The 17460-nt window shown below is 33.4% G+C and overlaps 1 protein-coding gene across 1 annotated transcript; it reads right to left on the bottom strand.

The window, feature by feature from the left end:
- Positions 1-4279: 4279 nt before the first annotated feature.
- LOC133200988 (uncharacterized) lies at positions 4280-4988 on the bottom strand. The gene is made up of 2 exons (XM_061336795.1): positions 4713-4988; positions 4280-4384 (listed from the first exon to the last, which is right to left on the bottom strand). The coding sequence occupies exons 1-2, from the start codon at positions 4986-4988 to the stop codon at positions 4280-4282; spliced, it is 381 nt and encodes a 126-aa protein (XP_061192779.1).
- Positions 4989-17460: the final 12472 nt, after the last annotated feature.

Here is a 17460-nt window from a genome sequence, read left to right as displayed (position 1 = left end):
AGCCAATGAGAATCACGAATTCCTCTCGAACACTTATTGACCCAATATTTACTACACAAAGCGTAGACGAAACAGAGTCGGGAACTTTAAATGTAAGCGCGAATCTTAGCGACCATAGAGCAACTTATGTGTGTCTTACCTTGAACTACAACATTAATCATGCGTACAAGCGCAATGTATGGCTTTATAAAGAAGCGGATTTTGAGAAACTTAATTCCTTAATTAACGACTGCGATTGGGACAATTTAATAAATAACGTCAAAGATGTCGACACTGCTACGGAAAACTTTACTACTCATTTCTTATCGTCTGTACGAAAATGTGTTCCAGAAAAGTCGGTCACTATTCGTCCTAAGGACAAACCGTGGTTGACTCGGTTCTTAGAAAACATATAATAATACGCAACAGACTACATAAAATAGCAAGAAAAACGAAAAACGAAGCTGATAGGGCTTAATATCGAAAACTCAGAAATCAAGTTAACAACATGAAAAAATACGCGTTATCGAATTATTATGACAATATTGACCTTCAGATGTCTGATGCGAGTGTTAACAATACTAAATTATACTGGAAGCTGCTGAGAGATGCTTTTCATGTAAAACCAAATAAAGATATCCCTCCTATACAATACATTTCTGATAGCGGAGATGAAAATATAGCTTTCTCAGATGAAGATAAGATTGATGTGTTAAATAACTATTTTTCTTCTATATCTAATGTGGATGACTCACAAAACCAATTACCTGAACTGTATTACGTATGTAATGATACACTGAGTGATATTTTAATGACTGAGCAAGAAATTATTGATATAATATCAATACTTCCTGTTCATAACGCAATAGGTCCTGATGCAATAAGCCACAAAATGTTAAAATCTACTATGTATTCTGTTTCTAAACCGCTATGTTTGTTGTTTAATAAGTCGCTGGCAGAAAATGTATTCCCAGATAAATGGAAACTCGCTCATGTATTACCATTGTTTAAAAAAGATGATCCTTCTGTAGCAACTAATTATAGACCGGTATCATTGTTGAGTTGCGTTAGCAAAATTATGGAAAGAATTATATTTAAACATGTGTACAATTACTTTCATCAAAATAACTTATGTAACAAATTTCAAGCTGGTTTTTTGCGAGGTCACTCAACTGTTTACCAATTACTTGAAACTTATCACAGCATTGTTAAGAATATCGATGAAGGAAAATTTTGTTGCATGGTATTTTGCGATCTGTCCAAAGCGTTCGACAGAGTGTGGCATATAGGTTTGCTTTTTAAATTAAAGACATACGGTTTATGTGGTAACATTCTTACCTGGATTGAGAGTTACTTATGTAATAGAAGGCAGAAAGTTATTTATAAAGATATTTTTTCATCTAGTAGAAACATTAATGCTGGTGTACCACAAGGATCAGTTCTTGGTCCTTTACTTTTTTTGATTTATGTGAATGATGTGTCAGAAAACATGATTTCATTATGTAGATTGTTTGCAGATGACAACTCGTTGCAATTTTCCTCATATAATGTGGCAACTATTGAATATATCTTGAATCACGATTTAGAAATTCTTGATAGGTGGTCTTCCAAATGGCTTATGAAATTCAACCCATCCAAAACAAAAGCATTATTCTTTACATTAAGATCTAATTATTATCTTCCTAAACTACAATTTCAACGATGTAAATTAGAATACATAACCTCTCATAAACACTTAGGACTACTATTGAGCCAAAATCTCAATTGGTCTGAACATATAGACAATATAGTTAAACAGGCTTACCAAAGATTAGGCCTCCTAAAAAAGCTAAAATACAACATTGGTAGAAACACACTATCTAAAATGTACATAACTTTTATTAGACCACTACTTGAATATTGTTCTGTAGTTTGGGATGGATGCTCTTTAAAAGATGTTGAAAAATTAGGAAAGGTGCAGCTTTATGCTGCGAGAATAATTACAGGGTTACCCATTATAGCCTCAAGAGATGCATTATATTTAGAAACAGGATTGGAACCTCTCGCAGAGAGGCGTAAAGTAGGAAAACTAAATACCATGTTTAAAATACATCACAGTTTGGTACCTGATTATTTAAAAAGTATTTTTCCCTCAATAAGGAGTGTTGAATCAAATTACAACACACGTAATCGAGATGACTACACTATTCCTAGATGCAGACTCGAAATATTTAAGAAATCTTTTGTTCCTGATACAGTAAACCAATCGAATAGTTTAAGTATTACCACAAGAAACAGCTCAACTTTTAGTAGATTCAAAAACAAAATACATAAAAAACCAGCAGACCCCCCTCCTTATCTCTGTTATGGTAACAAACGACTTAGTATCATACATACTAAACTACGACACAACTTTATTTTAAATTATGATCTTTATAAAAGAAACATTATTGAGAGTCCTAATTGTTCATGTGGTACACCAGAAGACCCATATCATTTCTTCTTTGTATGTAATAAATATCAACATGCTAGAGAGGAACTATTTAGAAACCTACTGTGTCTTATTAAACCAAACACTAAATTGAATATTATTGATTGTCACCTAATTCTGTGGGGAGATGAGTCACAAAATGTTGAAATCAATAAATATATTTTTCAATCTGTACAAAAATTTATAAGAGATTCTGGCAGATTCAATTAATTATAACAGCCTTACACTAAAACTCTAGTTAGTTATATATTTATCATGTAATTAATGTATGTTTAAAACAAACATGTTTGTATATCAATATTTTTTTTTCTATATATAGACCTTGACAGTTGTAGCCATTTATGGTGAGAACCTCGTAAGTTGTTAGAACTTGTGTTCAAACCATTTGTATATTATTTATACAATAAAATATGTTCAAACTAACTTTTTTTGACCTTGACCTTTCCTTTTACCTTGACTCTTTCTTAAATTAGTGTTTAGCTCAGTTTTAAAGATACCATTCAAGATAGTGTAATCAAACTTCATATGTTGATACATATTGATGTAAGCTATTCAACTGCATCAACATTTTTGACCTTGACCTTTGTTTTGACCTTTCAATAATTTCAATACTTATGAGATTATAGCACATTGTAATATTTATGTGTATGTACATGTATATTGACAAGTTCTGCCCCTTAGTGCTTTACTACGATTGAGGGTATGTGACGACAGAGGCCAAAAAAAAGTGGGGGTATTTTAATCAAATAAATTAGACATTGTACGTGAAGCTAAGTATACATTAATGTGTTCTGATATTTTTAAAGAAACTTTTGTTCTGATTGATATTTAATTTTTCACTTATTTTGCAGAACCATCGACATTTCTCATTTTTATTCTCAGTTTTAGATTAAGAATAATCACCTATATCATTCTCTTTCTCTTTTTTTATATCTGTTTAGAGACACTAACTGTGAATAGCATGCATTGGGAGGGGGGGGGGGGGTTCAATGTCAGAAATAGCCCAATCACTGTCATTTTTTAAAGACGCCTATATAAGCTGACTGTTTCCAACAAAAATGTGAGGCTTCTTTTTTTCTTCGTCATCAAAGTGTTCTGTGTACAGATATTTAACAAATAAGCTGTGCATGCAATCCTACTTAATGAAACCTATTCCAATCAAGTATATTCAATTGATTACAAAATATAGACTAAGTGCACATTTATTTTGTTGTCAAATGGAGGTTGAAGATGAATACCATTTTATATTAAAATGCTCACTTTATCATGAGTACAGGGAATTGTATATTATTGGTATAGACCTAGTATGTATAAACTTTTACAATTATTATCAACTGAAAATGTGAGTGAACTAAGTAATATGGGGAAATTCCTCCAAAAAGCAGAAGCACTTAGAGATTTACATCTGTAAACTAAGGATTCTTTTTTTAATGTTTGGTTGGAAATGTTTGGTATGTTAAAACAAGTATATGTAGATATTTTATGTATGTATATTTCTTCAGTGCTATACATCCTGTATTTGTAATGTTGTATTCTGATTATGTAATCTGATAAGCCATATGGCTTAAGGAATAAATAAACAAACAAGCAAGTACATACAATTTTCGAGTTCAAATCCTTATCAAAATACGTGTTAAATTTGCAGTAAGTACGCAGTTCGAAATGAGAGCCTATTCCTCTTCTTGCTATCAGTTATTCAGAGTTCCCTGTGCGTTATCCTTGTCAATTATTATACCAACACATCATATTATCTGCCATCCTCTTAAATTTTTACCCAGTTTTCAGATCTGTTTTATCACAGAAGATTTATTATAATATACTGTAATTGATTTATCCAGATATACTAAGATCAGAACAAGGTACACAGCCGCATTCATTGATCCGGAAATAGAGAACATCCCGGTCCGCTCCTCCGTCATAACGTTCTAGTGTTATCTGCATTAAAATTAAAGAATGATAAAATGAATTTATAAGCCAAATACTGTTCATAATGATTTAGATAAATTTCAAGAATAAGAAAATTCTAAATGATATAAAGAAATACTACACAAATCTAATAACAAACAACGCATTCATAAAAAAAAAAAAAAAAAAAAAAAAATTAAAAAACATGCCCTCTGTACTTTTTTTTATTATTCAAGTTAAAATTGTCATTGTTTTTGTTGCCTATTGTAATTTTTAAAAAAAAGTGACTTTGACTTTGATTTAATTTTTTCTTTCTGTTTTTGAAATAATACAGATTGAGCTGACCAAAACAACTCACTATTTCTAGAGTTTTTGAGGTGATTTCACAGCAACAGTCGTCAGTATACGTTCTTTGGAACCTCTCTCCCACTGGAACCTCGGGGTCAAGAACATTCGGCTCGATGACAGATTTTCGAACTTCAATGCAAGCATTTGTATGAACCACATGGGCTTTGTATCCACTAATATGAAGTTCTGTCAGTTTTTCTAATTTTCGACATAGTCCCTTTGTTGTTATGACGAAAAATACAGTCAATGCTAGTAAAGAGACCTCACACCAAATAAGCTTATTCATTTCTCTCTCTGTATGCCTAAGAAATTAAATAAGCGCTTTCAGCCATGTTGGCTCTCAGAATTAAGAAAAGTTCAAAACGTATATATATATATATATATATATATATATATATATATATATATATATATATATATATATATATATATATATATATATATATATATATATAATTATGAGTAGAAACAATTCAAACAGGTTTCGAATTAAAAACCTAATCGACCTGCTTTACTATAAAGTCGTCGACGTGGTGTCATTTATTTTAGAAAATGCTTTTAATTTTTTTTTAAATGATATGTATTTAATTATATGAAAAATAGTTAAAAGAAACCAATTAAGTTAAAATGAAAAAAAAATCTTTTCTCAAATCAGCTTTTATTGGGTTTTTTTTTCACTTTTTGTTGATTTTTTTTTTTTAAATTCCTGAAAAATAAGTAAACATATTTTCTATTTTAAATTCATTTCTGATTATTTGGTCGTCATGACATATAAGGTTATTTGGTCCATTTGAAAGAAAAATACTTAACGTAAGAAATACGAAGAATAAATTCCCAAACAGGTGATACAGCGCATTGTACTAACTACTAATGATGCAGAATCCACTGATGACATAATATGGTATAGTGGATGACTTTTAATCCATAAATGATACTTTCTTTATTTTATCATTAAAGGACAAAACATCGTACCATTGCCTTTGGTAGAAGATGCTGCTACACATAAATTGTACCATTTGTGGACGCATCATAATGAGTTGATTATTGATATGATTATACATGTATCATCAATGGATATTTGCATCAATAGTTGACAAAATTTTGTAGCATGAGTGGGTTGCACTGCTAGCAGTAAATGGCATGAGCTTTTCATTTGTGGATCTTGTATTATTAATGGTTACCATATGGTTGATAAATAATAACTCATTAATGGATGCAAAGTTATTTACTTAGATATTATACTTTCATGTAAATTAGTTGAATCTGATTCGCCGAGAAACATTTGTTAAAAAGCTGAATGATGAAGCCACGCCCTCCAGCGTAGCAACAGTCAACATTGCTTGACGACGGGTGATATTAAAAAAAAAATAGTGACTGCGCAGAATTTATGCGCGCATGGTTCACTGTTATTTGTATTTGTATAAAACATTCAGTATAATATATTAAATATTGCATGTAGTTGAGTGTAACATTGAAAATTTTCACCCCAAGAAAACCATTGTCAACCGAGGCGCAGTCGAGGTTGACGATGGTTTTCGAGGGGTGAACATTTTCAATGTTACACTCAACTACATGCAATATTTATATAATGCGACATCATACCATCAGGTTACAACGCATGCCTTACATTTAAAATCATCACGAGTTCAGAAGCCCTATGTCAATTAAGCATCTTTAGACTATTATGATGGGAAATTGTCTACAAACGCATGTATCAACGCTTTTGTTCTGCAGAAAAATCATTTTTCAAAAATATTTATGCTATTCTGATTCTAGAGTATTGTCCATTATCTGCCCGAGAATTATCCTCGGCCAGGGTTGGGGTCAATTACTTTCTATAAAAATGTATATAAATACTTTCAAATACATTGAAAATTTTGTCAATTAATTACAATTACATTGATTTATACAAATGTAATCAATTACTCTCAATTACTTTGCAGAATGTAATTAAATACATTTCAATTACTTTTGATTCACTTTCCAAAACCTTGAAGAACAAACCAATGTAAATTTAAGGTAGGAGGTATTATTTGAAATAAATAATGTCAGGTGCCTGTGATGTTTGTGTGTTTCATTAACACAAGACCTAGTCCTAGATGTATAATTGACTGCCTTAATAGATTTGATTAAAAGTGTGTTTTCAAAAGTTTATGAATCAACCATAAAATGTTCTCAAATTATTTCAGCTACAGGTAGGCAAGCTAAACACCTTAAATTGCAAATATTGACAAATAATACTTGTTTTATGTAATAACTGTCAGATACCAAATGCATACATGTATATAAATATCTGTTTAAATGTTAAAATAGTGATTCAATATTTATTTCTTTTCTGAAGTATATAAATAGTAGAGCATTCTTATTAGTATTTAATAAATCACCTCTAATGGTCAAACATTGTATCTCTGAATTTAAACAAAGCATGGTTTTAAATTACATGTGTATAAAACCTGGGAGGGTTGTTTTGATAGCAATTAACAGCTGGGAGTTGAATAGCAACAAATCAGGTCTTAATGACACATTAAATTATTTTCTAGTCTTTTGTGATAATCAAGCAACAAAAAATTGAAATGTTTTCATGCCTATACCAATGAGAGGTAGAACAAAATTTTTGATAAACATTAAACTAGTATTAATTCTTTATATGCATTATAATTATAAAACAAACTAATATTTTAATATAAAAAAACCCCCAATATATCAAATTCATTCATTGAGACATAAAAAAAAGTTTAAGATTTTGAAAAACAAAAGAGCTTCTTTGAATGAATTAAAGTAACAGTACTGTACATGTAAAATGTGACTGTGTTGGAAATATTTTCCTATTAATACACATAACATGTATTATGTAAAGTAATTGAATCGTAATTGAAAAGTAATTGAAATTACACGGTATTTTTTTTCAATGTAATTAATTATATTCAATTACAAGTAATTGAAAAAATGGTCAATTACAAAATACTTCCAATTACTTTGAAAAATGTAATTAATTACACTCAATTACAATTACTTTTTTCAATTACCCCATTCCTGTCCTCGGCCCAGTATATGGTCGAGTTTATACATAACTAAATGGACACTTTTAGAAATATGGCAATATTTCTACACGCCAAAGCTTGAAACAATGCATAAAACCTTCATATATAAAATTAATTCTTCGAATTTATCATAGATATAAACTACTCACCAATGATTTCAGGATAAACTAGGAAACTGAAGTACCGTTGCTGCTTATTAACCCATTATATATATGGCATCCTAATCGATTATAAGGAAATGTGTACTAAAAATCCTTGTTCCCAGCTTAAGAAAGTACTGTGACACTTTCTTGCTGCTAACCACTACTGGATGTTTGGTTTGTTTTTCTGAGAAAGTACGGATTTAGTTTTGGAGAATAAGGCAAGGGATTAAAAACGACTTGTCTAACAACTTCATTGTCGGTACAATATTTATGCATGTATGATGTCACTGTAGCATCTGCTTAACAATATTTGCTGTGACCATCGCGTTTAAAGTAAATTTAAATGAATTGCATATTTCAAGGAAGATTTAAACATTTCATTCTCAAAAAGTGAAAGAAGTAATGTAAATCGAAAAAGTATGCATGTAAACATTTAATGTGCTCTGTGTCTTCGTCTAGTTCAGCATTTACATATAAGATAGATGGACATTCTACATATAGTCTATAGCTTGTTATCTTTGGCCATATTCATACGAGATTCTATTTTTTTTTCTTGCCGACAACTTCACTGTACTGATCTTGTTAAATATAACACATAGTATGATATATTACTTTTAGTCTGATACGTCTGTTTCATATTCGGATGTTTACTAGCTATAGAGAAAGAAGTCTAAAGGTAGATTAAAGGTGGCTTAAAGAACTTTGGACAAAGCACCTTGCTTGAGTCAAGTTTAAAAGGAGCAATTTATCCTGTGGTTGTGCTTTCTTTTCCTCAATGTTACTCCTGAAAAACGTTAATTCACTTCAGTACATAAATTGTAGCAACCGACCATGATTTTGGGCATTTCGGTTGGTGGTCATGAACTTGCTCAGACTGTGCATCATGAAGAATTAATACATATCATGGCCGTAGGAACCGGGGGGCACGGGGGGAGCGTTGCCCCCCCCAATAATTTTGCCGATATATAGATTACTATAATAAACATAGATACTATATGCTTGTGCCCCCTCAATAAAAACGTCTGATGACTTTTTTTTTTTTTTTTGCTTGTCAGGACATTTTGGTAGTGCCCCCTCAACTGTCAACTGAAAAATGTTTGGCTGTGCCCCCCCAACTGAAATTGCTTCCTACGGGTCTGCATATATTCCGTACTTGACACTGAAACTGTCTGACCTCTCACTCTCTCTCTGTCTTTTCCATTTCTTTGAATCCCCTCTTTATTCTTCTCTATGTGATTTCATTTTCAGTTAGCTTAACTGAATCAATCTGTCCTGTTTTTATGCCCCCATATCGAAGATTCGAGGATATATAGTTTTTGCCCTGTCTGTTTGTCTGTCCGCAAAAACTTTAACCTTGCCCATAATTTTTGATTGGTTGGAGCTATGACTATCATATTTCACATGTGTATTCCTTGTGACAAGACCTTTCTTTGGGTACCATCATATTTGCTCTTTTGACCTTGGAGTTTGACCCACTTTTGCAAAACTTTATGAGACTTTAACCTTGGCCATAACTTTTGAACAACTTGTGCTTGGGGTATCAAACTTCACATGTGTATTCCTTGTGATAAGACCTTTCTTTGGATGCCAACAATTTTGTTCCTTTGACCTTAACCTTGGAGTTTGACATACTTTTGAAAAACTTTAACCTTGGCCATAACTTCTGAATGGTTGGTGCTTGGGGTTTCAAACTTCACATATGTAATTTTTGTGACAAGACCTTCCTTTAGATACCATTCACTTTGACTTTTTGACCTTGACCTTGGAGTTTGACCTACTTTTGAAAATCTTTAATCTTTGCTATACCTTTTAAACATTTGGTGCTAGGGCTTTCATACTTCACATGTGCATTCCTTGGGACAAGGCTTTCCTTTGGATATCAACCATTTTGGCATTGACCTTGACCTTGGAATTTGACCTTCTTTTAAAAAAACTTTAACCTTGGCCATAACATGTGAACGTTTGGTTCTAGGGCTTTCACATTTCACGAACATGTGTATCACTTTTGACAAGACCTTCCCTTGGGGCCCCATTTGACCTTGACAATGACGATTTACTTACTTTTAAAAACTTTAACCTTCGCCATAACTTTTGAACATTGGAGCTTGGGCTTTCAAGTTTCACAGGTATATTCCTCGAGACAAGACCTTTCTTTGGGTACCAACATTTTTGATCTCTTGACCTAGAGTTTGACTTGCATTTGAAAAACCTTAACCTTTGCCATAAGCTGCCATTAGGGGGCATCAGTGTTTCACAAAAACACCTTGATTTTTATGCCCCCGTACCAAAGATTCGAGATATATATATTTTGCCCTGTCCGTCTGTCTGTCTGTCTGTCTGTCTGTTTGTCCGCAAAAACTTTAACCTTGCCCATAACTTTTCATTGGTTGGAACTATGGTTTCATATTTCACCTATGTATTCCTTGTGACAAGACCTTTCTTTGGGCAAACCATATTTGACCTTTTGACCTTGACCTTGGAGTTTGACCCAGTTTTGCAAAATTTTACCGAACATTAACCTTGGTCATAACTTTTGAACAATTGGTGCTAGGGCTTTCATACTTCACAGGTGTAATCCTTTTGACAAGACCTTCCTTTTGATACCAACAATTTGACCTTGACCTTGGAGTTTGACCTACTTCTGGAAAATTTTAACCTTGGCCATAACTTTTGAACGGTTGGTGGTAGGGCTTTCATACTTCACAAATGTATTCCTTATGACAAGGCCTTCTTTTGGATACCAACAACTTTGACCCCTTGACCTTGACCTTGGAGTTTGGCCTACTTTTGGAAAACTTTAACCTTGGCCATAACTTTTGAACGGTTTGTGCTAGGGCTTTCATACTTCACATATGTTATCCTTGTGACAAGACCTTCCTTTGAATACAAACAATTTTGACCCTAGGACCTTGACCTTGGAGTTTGACCTACTTTTGGAAAATTTTCACCTTGGTCGTAACTTTTGGATGATTGGTGCTATAGCTATCATATTTTATCTGTGTATTTCTTTGGAGAAGGCCTTTCCTTGGGACCATTAATTTTGACCATTTGACCTTGACCTTGATGTTTGACATATCTTTGAAAAAACTTTAACCTTTTTCATATCTATTCAATGGTTGCTACTAAGGCTTTCATATTTCAAAGGTATATTCCTCGAGACAAAACCTTACTTTGGGTACCAACATATTTGATTTGCATTTGAGAAAGTTAAACCTTTGCTATAAGTTGCCATACGGGGGCATCAGTGTTTCACAAACACATATGGTTTCAAATTCCTTTTATGCAGTCCGTTATTTTTCCGGATTTTTGAGCTAATGAGCTGATTTTTAAAACATCTCTTGATATTGATGACTTACAGATCAAGTTCGAGTATCATGTTGATTGACCCATTTTTACGAAAGTTATGGTCTTTAGACTTTGAAAATTTCTAATTATTTACTGTTTTTTTGCAGCGCTTGAAGATTACTGAATAAATGTGTTTTCATATTGATGACTTACAGATCAAGTTCAAGGTTTGTATTCATTCACCCATTTTCTTTTTTACAAAAGTTATGGCCCTTAAACTTTGAAAAATCCCAATGATTCACTGATTTTCCGATCTTTCTTTTACTATGCTTGTAGATATAGAGTTGATTTTTGGTGTTATCTTGATATTAAGGATATCCAATCCTCAGCCAGGAAGGATAACTCTTAAATTTATCATTTTATTTAAAAAGTCTCAAATTGAAGCTTGAAAATTGGGACTTTTTCGTGCAACAATTTTCATTTTAGGCATCTTAATATGATTCAAGGTTCTTTGAAGTCTTAGAAACGGTCTTGTAAAAAGTTGACATTTGTACCCCATAAAAGAAAAAAAATGAATTCATTTTTTTGAGAAATCGAATTTCCTTTAGTCTAGCATTAGATACCACTGCTTATTAGCATGATAAGAATTAGATGTGATATGTGATGTCTAGCAATAATAGCACGTCAAGCTTTTTATACTATGTATTATATGACAATTGAAATAAAAAGAAGAACTAAAATACTGTACAAGCATAAAAAGATGCAATTTTCTCAAAATACCTGGCTGCCTATATTTTTCTATCCTAAATTATATTTGTTGATCAATTTTCAATTAGAAAATGCATATCTGGTGTTTTTATTCGCATTTCCTGAAAATATATTTGAGATTTGATAATTTTCCCCATATAATATGATTAACTATAATGATGAACTTTGAGGAAATTCCATGGATAAATTCACGTTACTATGTGAAATCAAAGACATTTTTGTGGGCATTTTCATTTACTTTAAAGCTGATTTTCAGAACCTGAGGATCGGACTACCTTAATGACTCACAGAACAAGTTTGAATTTTGTATTGATTACCCAATTTTTTAAAAGTTATGGCCCTTAGACATTGAAAATTTCAAATGATTCAGTTTTCCATACCGTATATTCTCGCTATAAGTCGGTTGTATTTTTTCAGCAGGATTATTTTGAGAGAATTTGCCATCATTAACCCTCATACAAGTCGGTATCATTTTTGTCAAAATTGGTAGCCATTGTTGAAAATTTATAACCAAGGTTAAAGTTTGGTAAATTTTTGCAAAGTGGGTCAAACTCCAAGGTCAAGAGGTCAGATATGTTGGTACCTAAGGAAACGTCTTGTCACAAGAAATACATAAATGTATGTGAAATATGAAAGCCATAGGTCTAACCAATCAAAAACGTTATCGGCAAGGTTAAAGTTTTTGCAGACAAACAGACAGACACACGGACGGACAGGGCAAAAGTTATGTACCCCGAATCTTCGATTACGGGGGGCATAACAAATAGGAAAATAAAAATAATAGCAGACCAAAGTTCAAACAGGAATGTAAATTAAAGGATTTTTTTTTTAAATCAACTGGATGCGTAATTACTACATTATAAATCAAAAGCAAGTTTAAAAGATGTCTTTTAGCTTTTGTTTAAAAAAAAGTTACTGTTCGCACCGAAGGTCTAGCGGGAGGAAGTTCCACAGGGTGGCTGAGGATACATCGAATCTTCTATCTCCATACAGCCTACTATGAGTACGTGGCTTTAGAAGGCACAGTTAACCCCCAAACCGAAGTGCGCACTGTAGGCGGTAGACCTGAACCAGTTCCTGGATGTTTGCTGGGGCTAGCCTTACGTTTTGGGGTAAAGATGATGAGTTCTGTCTTTTCCTGATTTAGCCTGAGTACTAGTATGTTGTTTTGCATCTAGCTTTCTATATCAGAAAGACACCGTTCAAGTCTATTCACAATGTTGTTCCAGTTGTCCTTTGAATTTATAATCAAGTATACCTGAATGTCATCCGCATAACAATGAAAACACATACTATATCTTCGATTGGATGTCCTAAAACAGATCCTTGCGGGACACCAAAATGGAATAAGAACTCTCTGGAGAATGTAGATCCAACAGCAATTTGTTGACTTCGATCAGATAGATAAGACTTTATTTACGACACGGCCGATCTTGTGATTCCAAACGCGTACTCAATTCGCCCGATTAGTATATTATGGTCAATTACAGGGAATGCCGCCGAGAGATCAAGCATCACAAGGGCAACACATGAATTCCTGTCCAATGCAGAGGTAATGTCATGGTGCACCCTTAAAAAGGTAAGTTTGAAACAGGTCGGTAATTTTTTAATTCGTCCTTGTCAAGTCCCTGGCTTTTTAAAAAAATTCTGTGGCATTTTCGCTTCTAAGAACGATTTGTTGATAATTTCAGCATGATTGGCAAAACACACTCCAAACATAGTTTCAAAACTGGGTATCAGGTCTAATTCGCAGTACTTTTGTTGGCGCATCACTGATAATATCACATACCTCAGAAACCAACACTGGCTCAAACATTTCTAAAGGACTCAAACTTGACTTCTGTTCTGGAAAGTTAGCTTTTAATAGCAAAATTGTGAATGAATACAAATTGCAGTTATTTAAAGCTACCTTTGAAAAAAAAAGCAGCTATTGATCCTTATTAACAAAAGTAAGTATCAGTGCCCATCCATTGTATATTGAAACGGTAGATACTGTAAACCCCCTATTCCTAGAGAAAACAAGAGGCCCAAGGGCCTTAACGGTCACCTAAGTACAATACAACAATTTAGAGGATCCATAAACTGATAAGTGAAGCCTTGTTGCCCAAAAGCAAAAAAAAAAAAAATAGTATGATTAGCATCAACAAAATTATTGGTCTAGTATCTATCTGTCCCCCATTTATCACTATTACCATGCAGACTATTCACAAAATATTTATTTTTTAACCACATATTATTACTTCTTACATTGACCTCTCTTGGCCTTTGAAGAACATTTAAAAAGATAAGTTATTTTTGGCTCATTTTTATTCATCTATTATTTCCAAGTCATTAAAACTATCAAAGTACTTTTTGTTTTATACAATAAATATTATTGCATAATTCTCTTTTTCTATTAACCTTCAAGTACATTATTTACATTGATTAGTTATCAAAGGTGAATGGCAAAGGGGAATAACTTTGCTCAGTAGAATACAAGTAAATAGAGACCTGGCCAGGACCAGAACACTTGACTAAATGGTCCAGGTGTTCAAAATTATGGTAAAAATACTCTTGCATATTAAAACTTTTATTAAAACTCTGTTTGCCTTGAACATGCCCAGAAGCATAGAAGATTTACAAAGAAATGTATTTTCACTTTATTGTTAAATAAATAAAGCCCCATCCTCACACCAGAACATCTGACCCATTGGCCATGAACTCACAATTCTGGAAGAAGTACCCTTGCTCATCATAACTATACACTTGTTTCTTTGCTTTATAACCAGTAGTAGAAAAAGATATTTTGAAAGAAATTATGCATTTTCACTGTATAATCAATGGACCCCCCACCCCCGCACCAGAACCCCTGACCCAGGGGCCATGAATTTAACAATTTTGGAAGAGGCATTCCTCCTTATCATAACCATGCACTGCCTTTGTTTGAAAAATACCCAGGAGCAGAGAAGAAGATTTTGAAAGAATTTATTCATTTTCCCTATATAATCAATAGAGCCCCGCCCTAACACCACAACCCCTGACCCAGGGGCCATGAAATTCAAAATTTCTGAGGAGGCAGCCATGCTCATCATAACTTTATACTTAGTTTATTTAAGATACAGGAGCAGAGAAGAAGATTTTCAAAGAATTAATGCATTTTCACTTTGTATATATATATATATATATATATATATATATATATATATATATATATATATATATATATATATATATATATATATATATATATATGCAATTTCACTATCAATAGAGCCCCGCCCTAGCACAAGAACCCCTGACCCAGGGGCCATGAAAAATCACAATTTCTGAAAAGGCAACCATGTTATGTACTTAGTTAGTTTATTTAATACCCAGGAGCAGAGAGGAAGATTATCAAAGAATTAATGCATTTTCACTATATAACCAATAGAGCCCCGCCCTAACACCTGAACCCCTGACCCCAGGGGCCATGAAATTCACAATTTCTGAAAAGGCAGCCATGCTCACCATAACTATGTTCTCAGTTAGTTTATTCAATACCCAGGAGCAGAGAAGATTTTCAATGAATTAATGTATTTGCACTATATAATCAAAAGAGCCCCGCCCTAACACCTGAACCCCTGATCCTGGGGCCATGAAATTCACAATTTTGGAAGAGGCACTCTTGCTCATCATAACTATGTACTTGGTTAGTTTATTTAATACCCAGGAGCAGAGAAGAAGATTTTCAAAGAAATAATGCACTTTCACTATATGATCTATATAGCCCCACCCTAGCACCAGAACTCCTACCCCTGGGGCCATAAATTTCACAATTTTGGTAGAGGGCTCAATGCTTATTACAATCATGCCAACAGTTTGACTGCTTGATGAATAAGGTTTTGGAATTTTCAATTTAACCCTGGGGCCAAAATGGGGGTAAAAAAATGACTTTTTTTCTACAAAATCCTGGTTCCCAGAACTCCTACATTTTACGCAGTATCCTAATCATCTATTGTAAGATGATTGGTGGTGTCCTGAGATGTGCAATAAGGTTTCGGAATTTTCATTTTCACCCTAGGGTTCAATTGGGGTTGAAAAATGATGTTTTTCTACCAAACCCTGGTTCCCAAAACTCCTCTTTACATTTTACACAGCAGACTGGTTTGTACTGTAGATGTGCAATAAGGTTTCGGAATTTTCATTTTCACCCTAGGGGTCAAATTGGGATCGAAAAATGACGTTTTTTTTACAAATAAACCCTGGTTCCCAGAACTTCTCCTACATTTTATGCAGTAGCCTAATCATCTTTGGAAGATGTTTGAAGGTGTCCTGTAGATTTGCAATAAGGTTTCGGAATTTTCATTTTTACCCTGGGGGTCAAAAGGGGGTAAAAATTAAATGTTTTTCTACCAACCCCTGGTTCGCAAAACCCCTCTTACATTTTACACTACGGCCTAATTATCTTTTAGAAGATGATTGGTGGTGTCCTGTAGATGTGCAATAAGGTTTCGGAATTTTCATTTTCACCCTGGGGGTCAAATTGGGATCGAAAAATGACGTTTTTTATACAAATAGACCCTGGTTCCCAGAACTCCTCTTACATTTTATGCAGTAGCCAATCATCTTTTGGAAGATGTTTGGAGGTGTCCTGTAGATTTGCAATAAGGTTTCGGAATTTTCATTTTCACCTTAGGGGTCAAATAGGGGTCTAAAATGACGGGGGTTTTTTTATACAAAAAGTTACTGGTTCCGAGAACTCCTTTTTATTTTATGCAGTAGCCTAATCATCTTTTGAAAGATGATTGGTGGTGTCCTGTAGATGTGCAATAAGGTTTCAGAATTTTCATTTTCAACCCAGGGGTCATATGGGGTTCGAAAAATGACGTTTTCTTAACAAAAAGACCCTGGTTCCTAGAACTCCTCTTGCAATTTATGCAGTAGCCAAATTATCTTTTGGATGATGATTTGTGGTGTCCTGTAGATGTACAATGAGGTTTTGGAATTTTCATTTTCACCCTGGGGGTCAAATGGGGGGTGGGGGCAAAAAATGACGTTTAAAGTCTTAATGTCAAAGATTTCATGAGTAATGGTCTGGTTGTCTTTTTCTTTATTTGACCTTGAATAAAGAAAGGGTCAAGGTAAAAAAAAATGATGCAGCAAATCTTTTGGCAATATCTTCTATCCATGTACCAAATTTGAATTCATAATGTCAAAGGATTATGACCTAAATTATATTTTCATGTTAAAGATTGACCTTGACTTTATAAATGGGTCAAGGTAGAAAATTTTGTTGGCATGCACCCTTTCTCCATACCGCATCTCCATGTTCCAAGATTGAAGTTTTAATGTCAAAGAGTTCTTAAGTTATGGTTTGGAGGTGTTTTTTCTCAATTTGACCTTGACTGAAGAAAGGATTCAAGGTCAAAATTTTTGTGCAGTGCATCTTGTGTAAATGTCTTCTTTCTTTGTTACAAGTTTGAAATCCTAATGTCAAAGGGTTCTCAGGTTATAGCCTGGACTATATTTTGATGTAAAGATTGACCTTGTTCTTATCAAAAGG

Source organism: Saccostrea echinata, unplaced genomic scaffold (genome assembly GCF_033153115.1).
Source record: "Saccostrea echinata isolate AGI-Se365-2 ecotype Australia unplaced genomic scaffold, CSIRO_AGI_Sech_v1 ptg000042l, whole genome shotgun sequence".
In the NCBI taxonomy this organism is placed as follows: Eukaryota; Metazoa; Mollusca; class Bivalvia; order Ostreida; family Ostreidae; genus Saccostrea; species Saccostrea echinata.
This window is presented reverse-complemented; position numbering and strand designations above follow the sequence as displayed.

Coding starts and splice junctions, on each gene's coding strand:
- LOC133200988 (XM_061336795.1), bottom strand. CDS start 4,988: ATGAATAAGCTTATTTGGTGTGAGGTCTCTTTACTAGCATTGACTGTA. Junction 4,385..4,712: donor CCTCAAAAACTCTAGAAATA/GTGAGTTGTTTT, acceptor ATTTTAATGCAG/ATAACACTAGAACGTTATGA.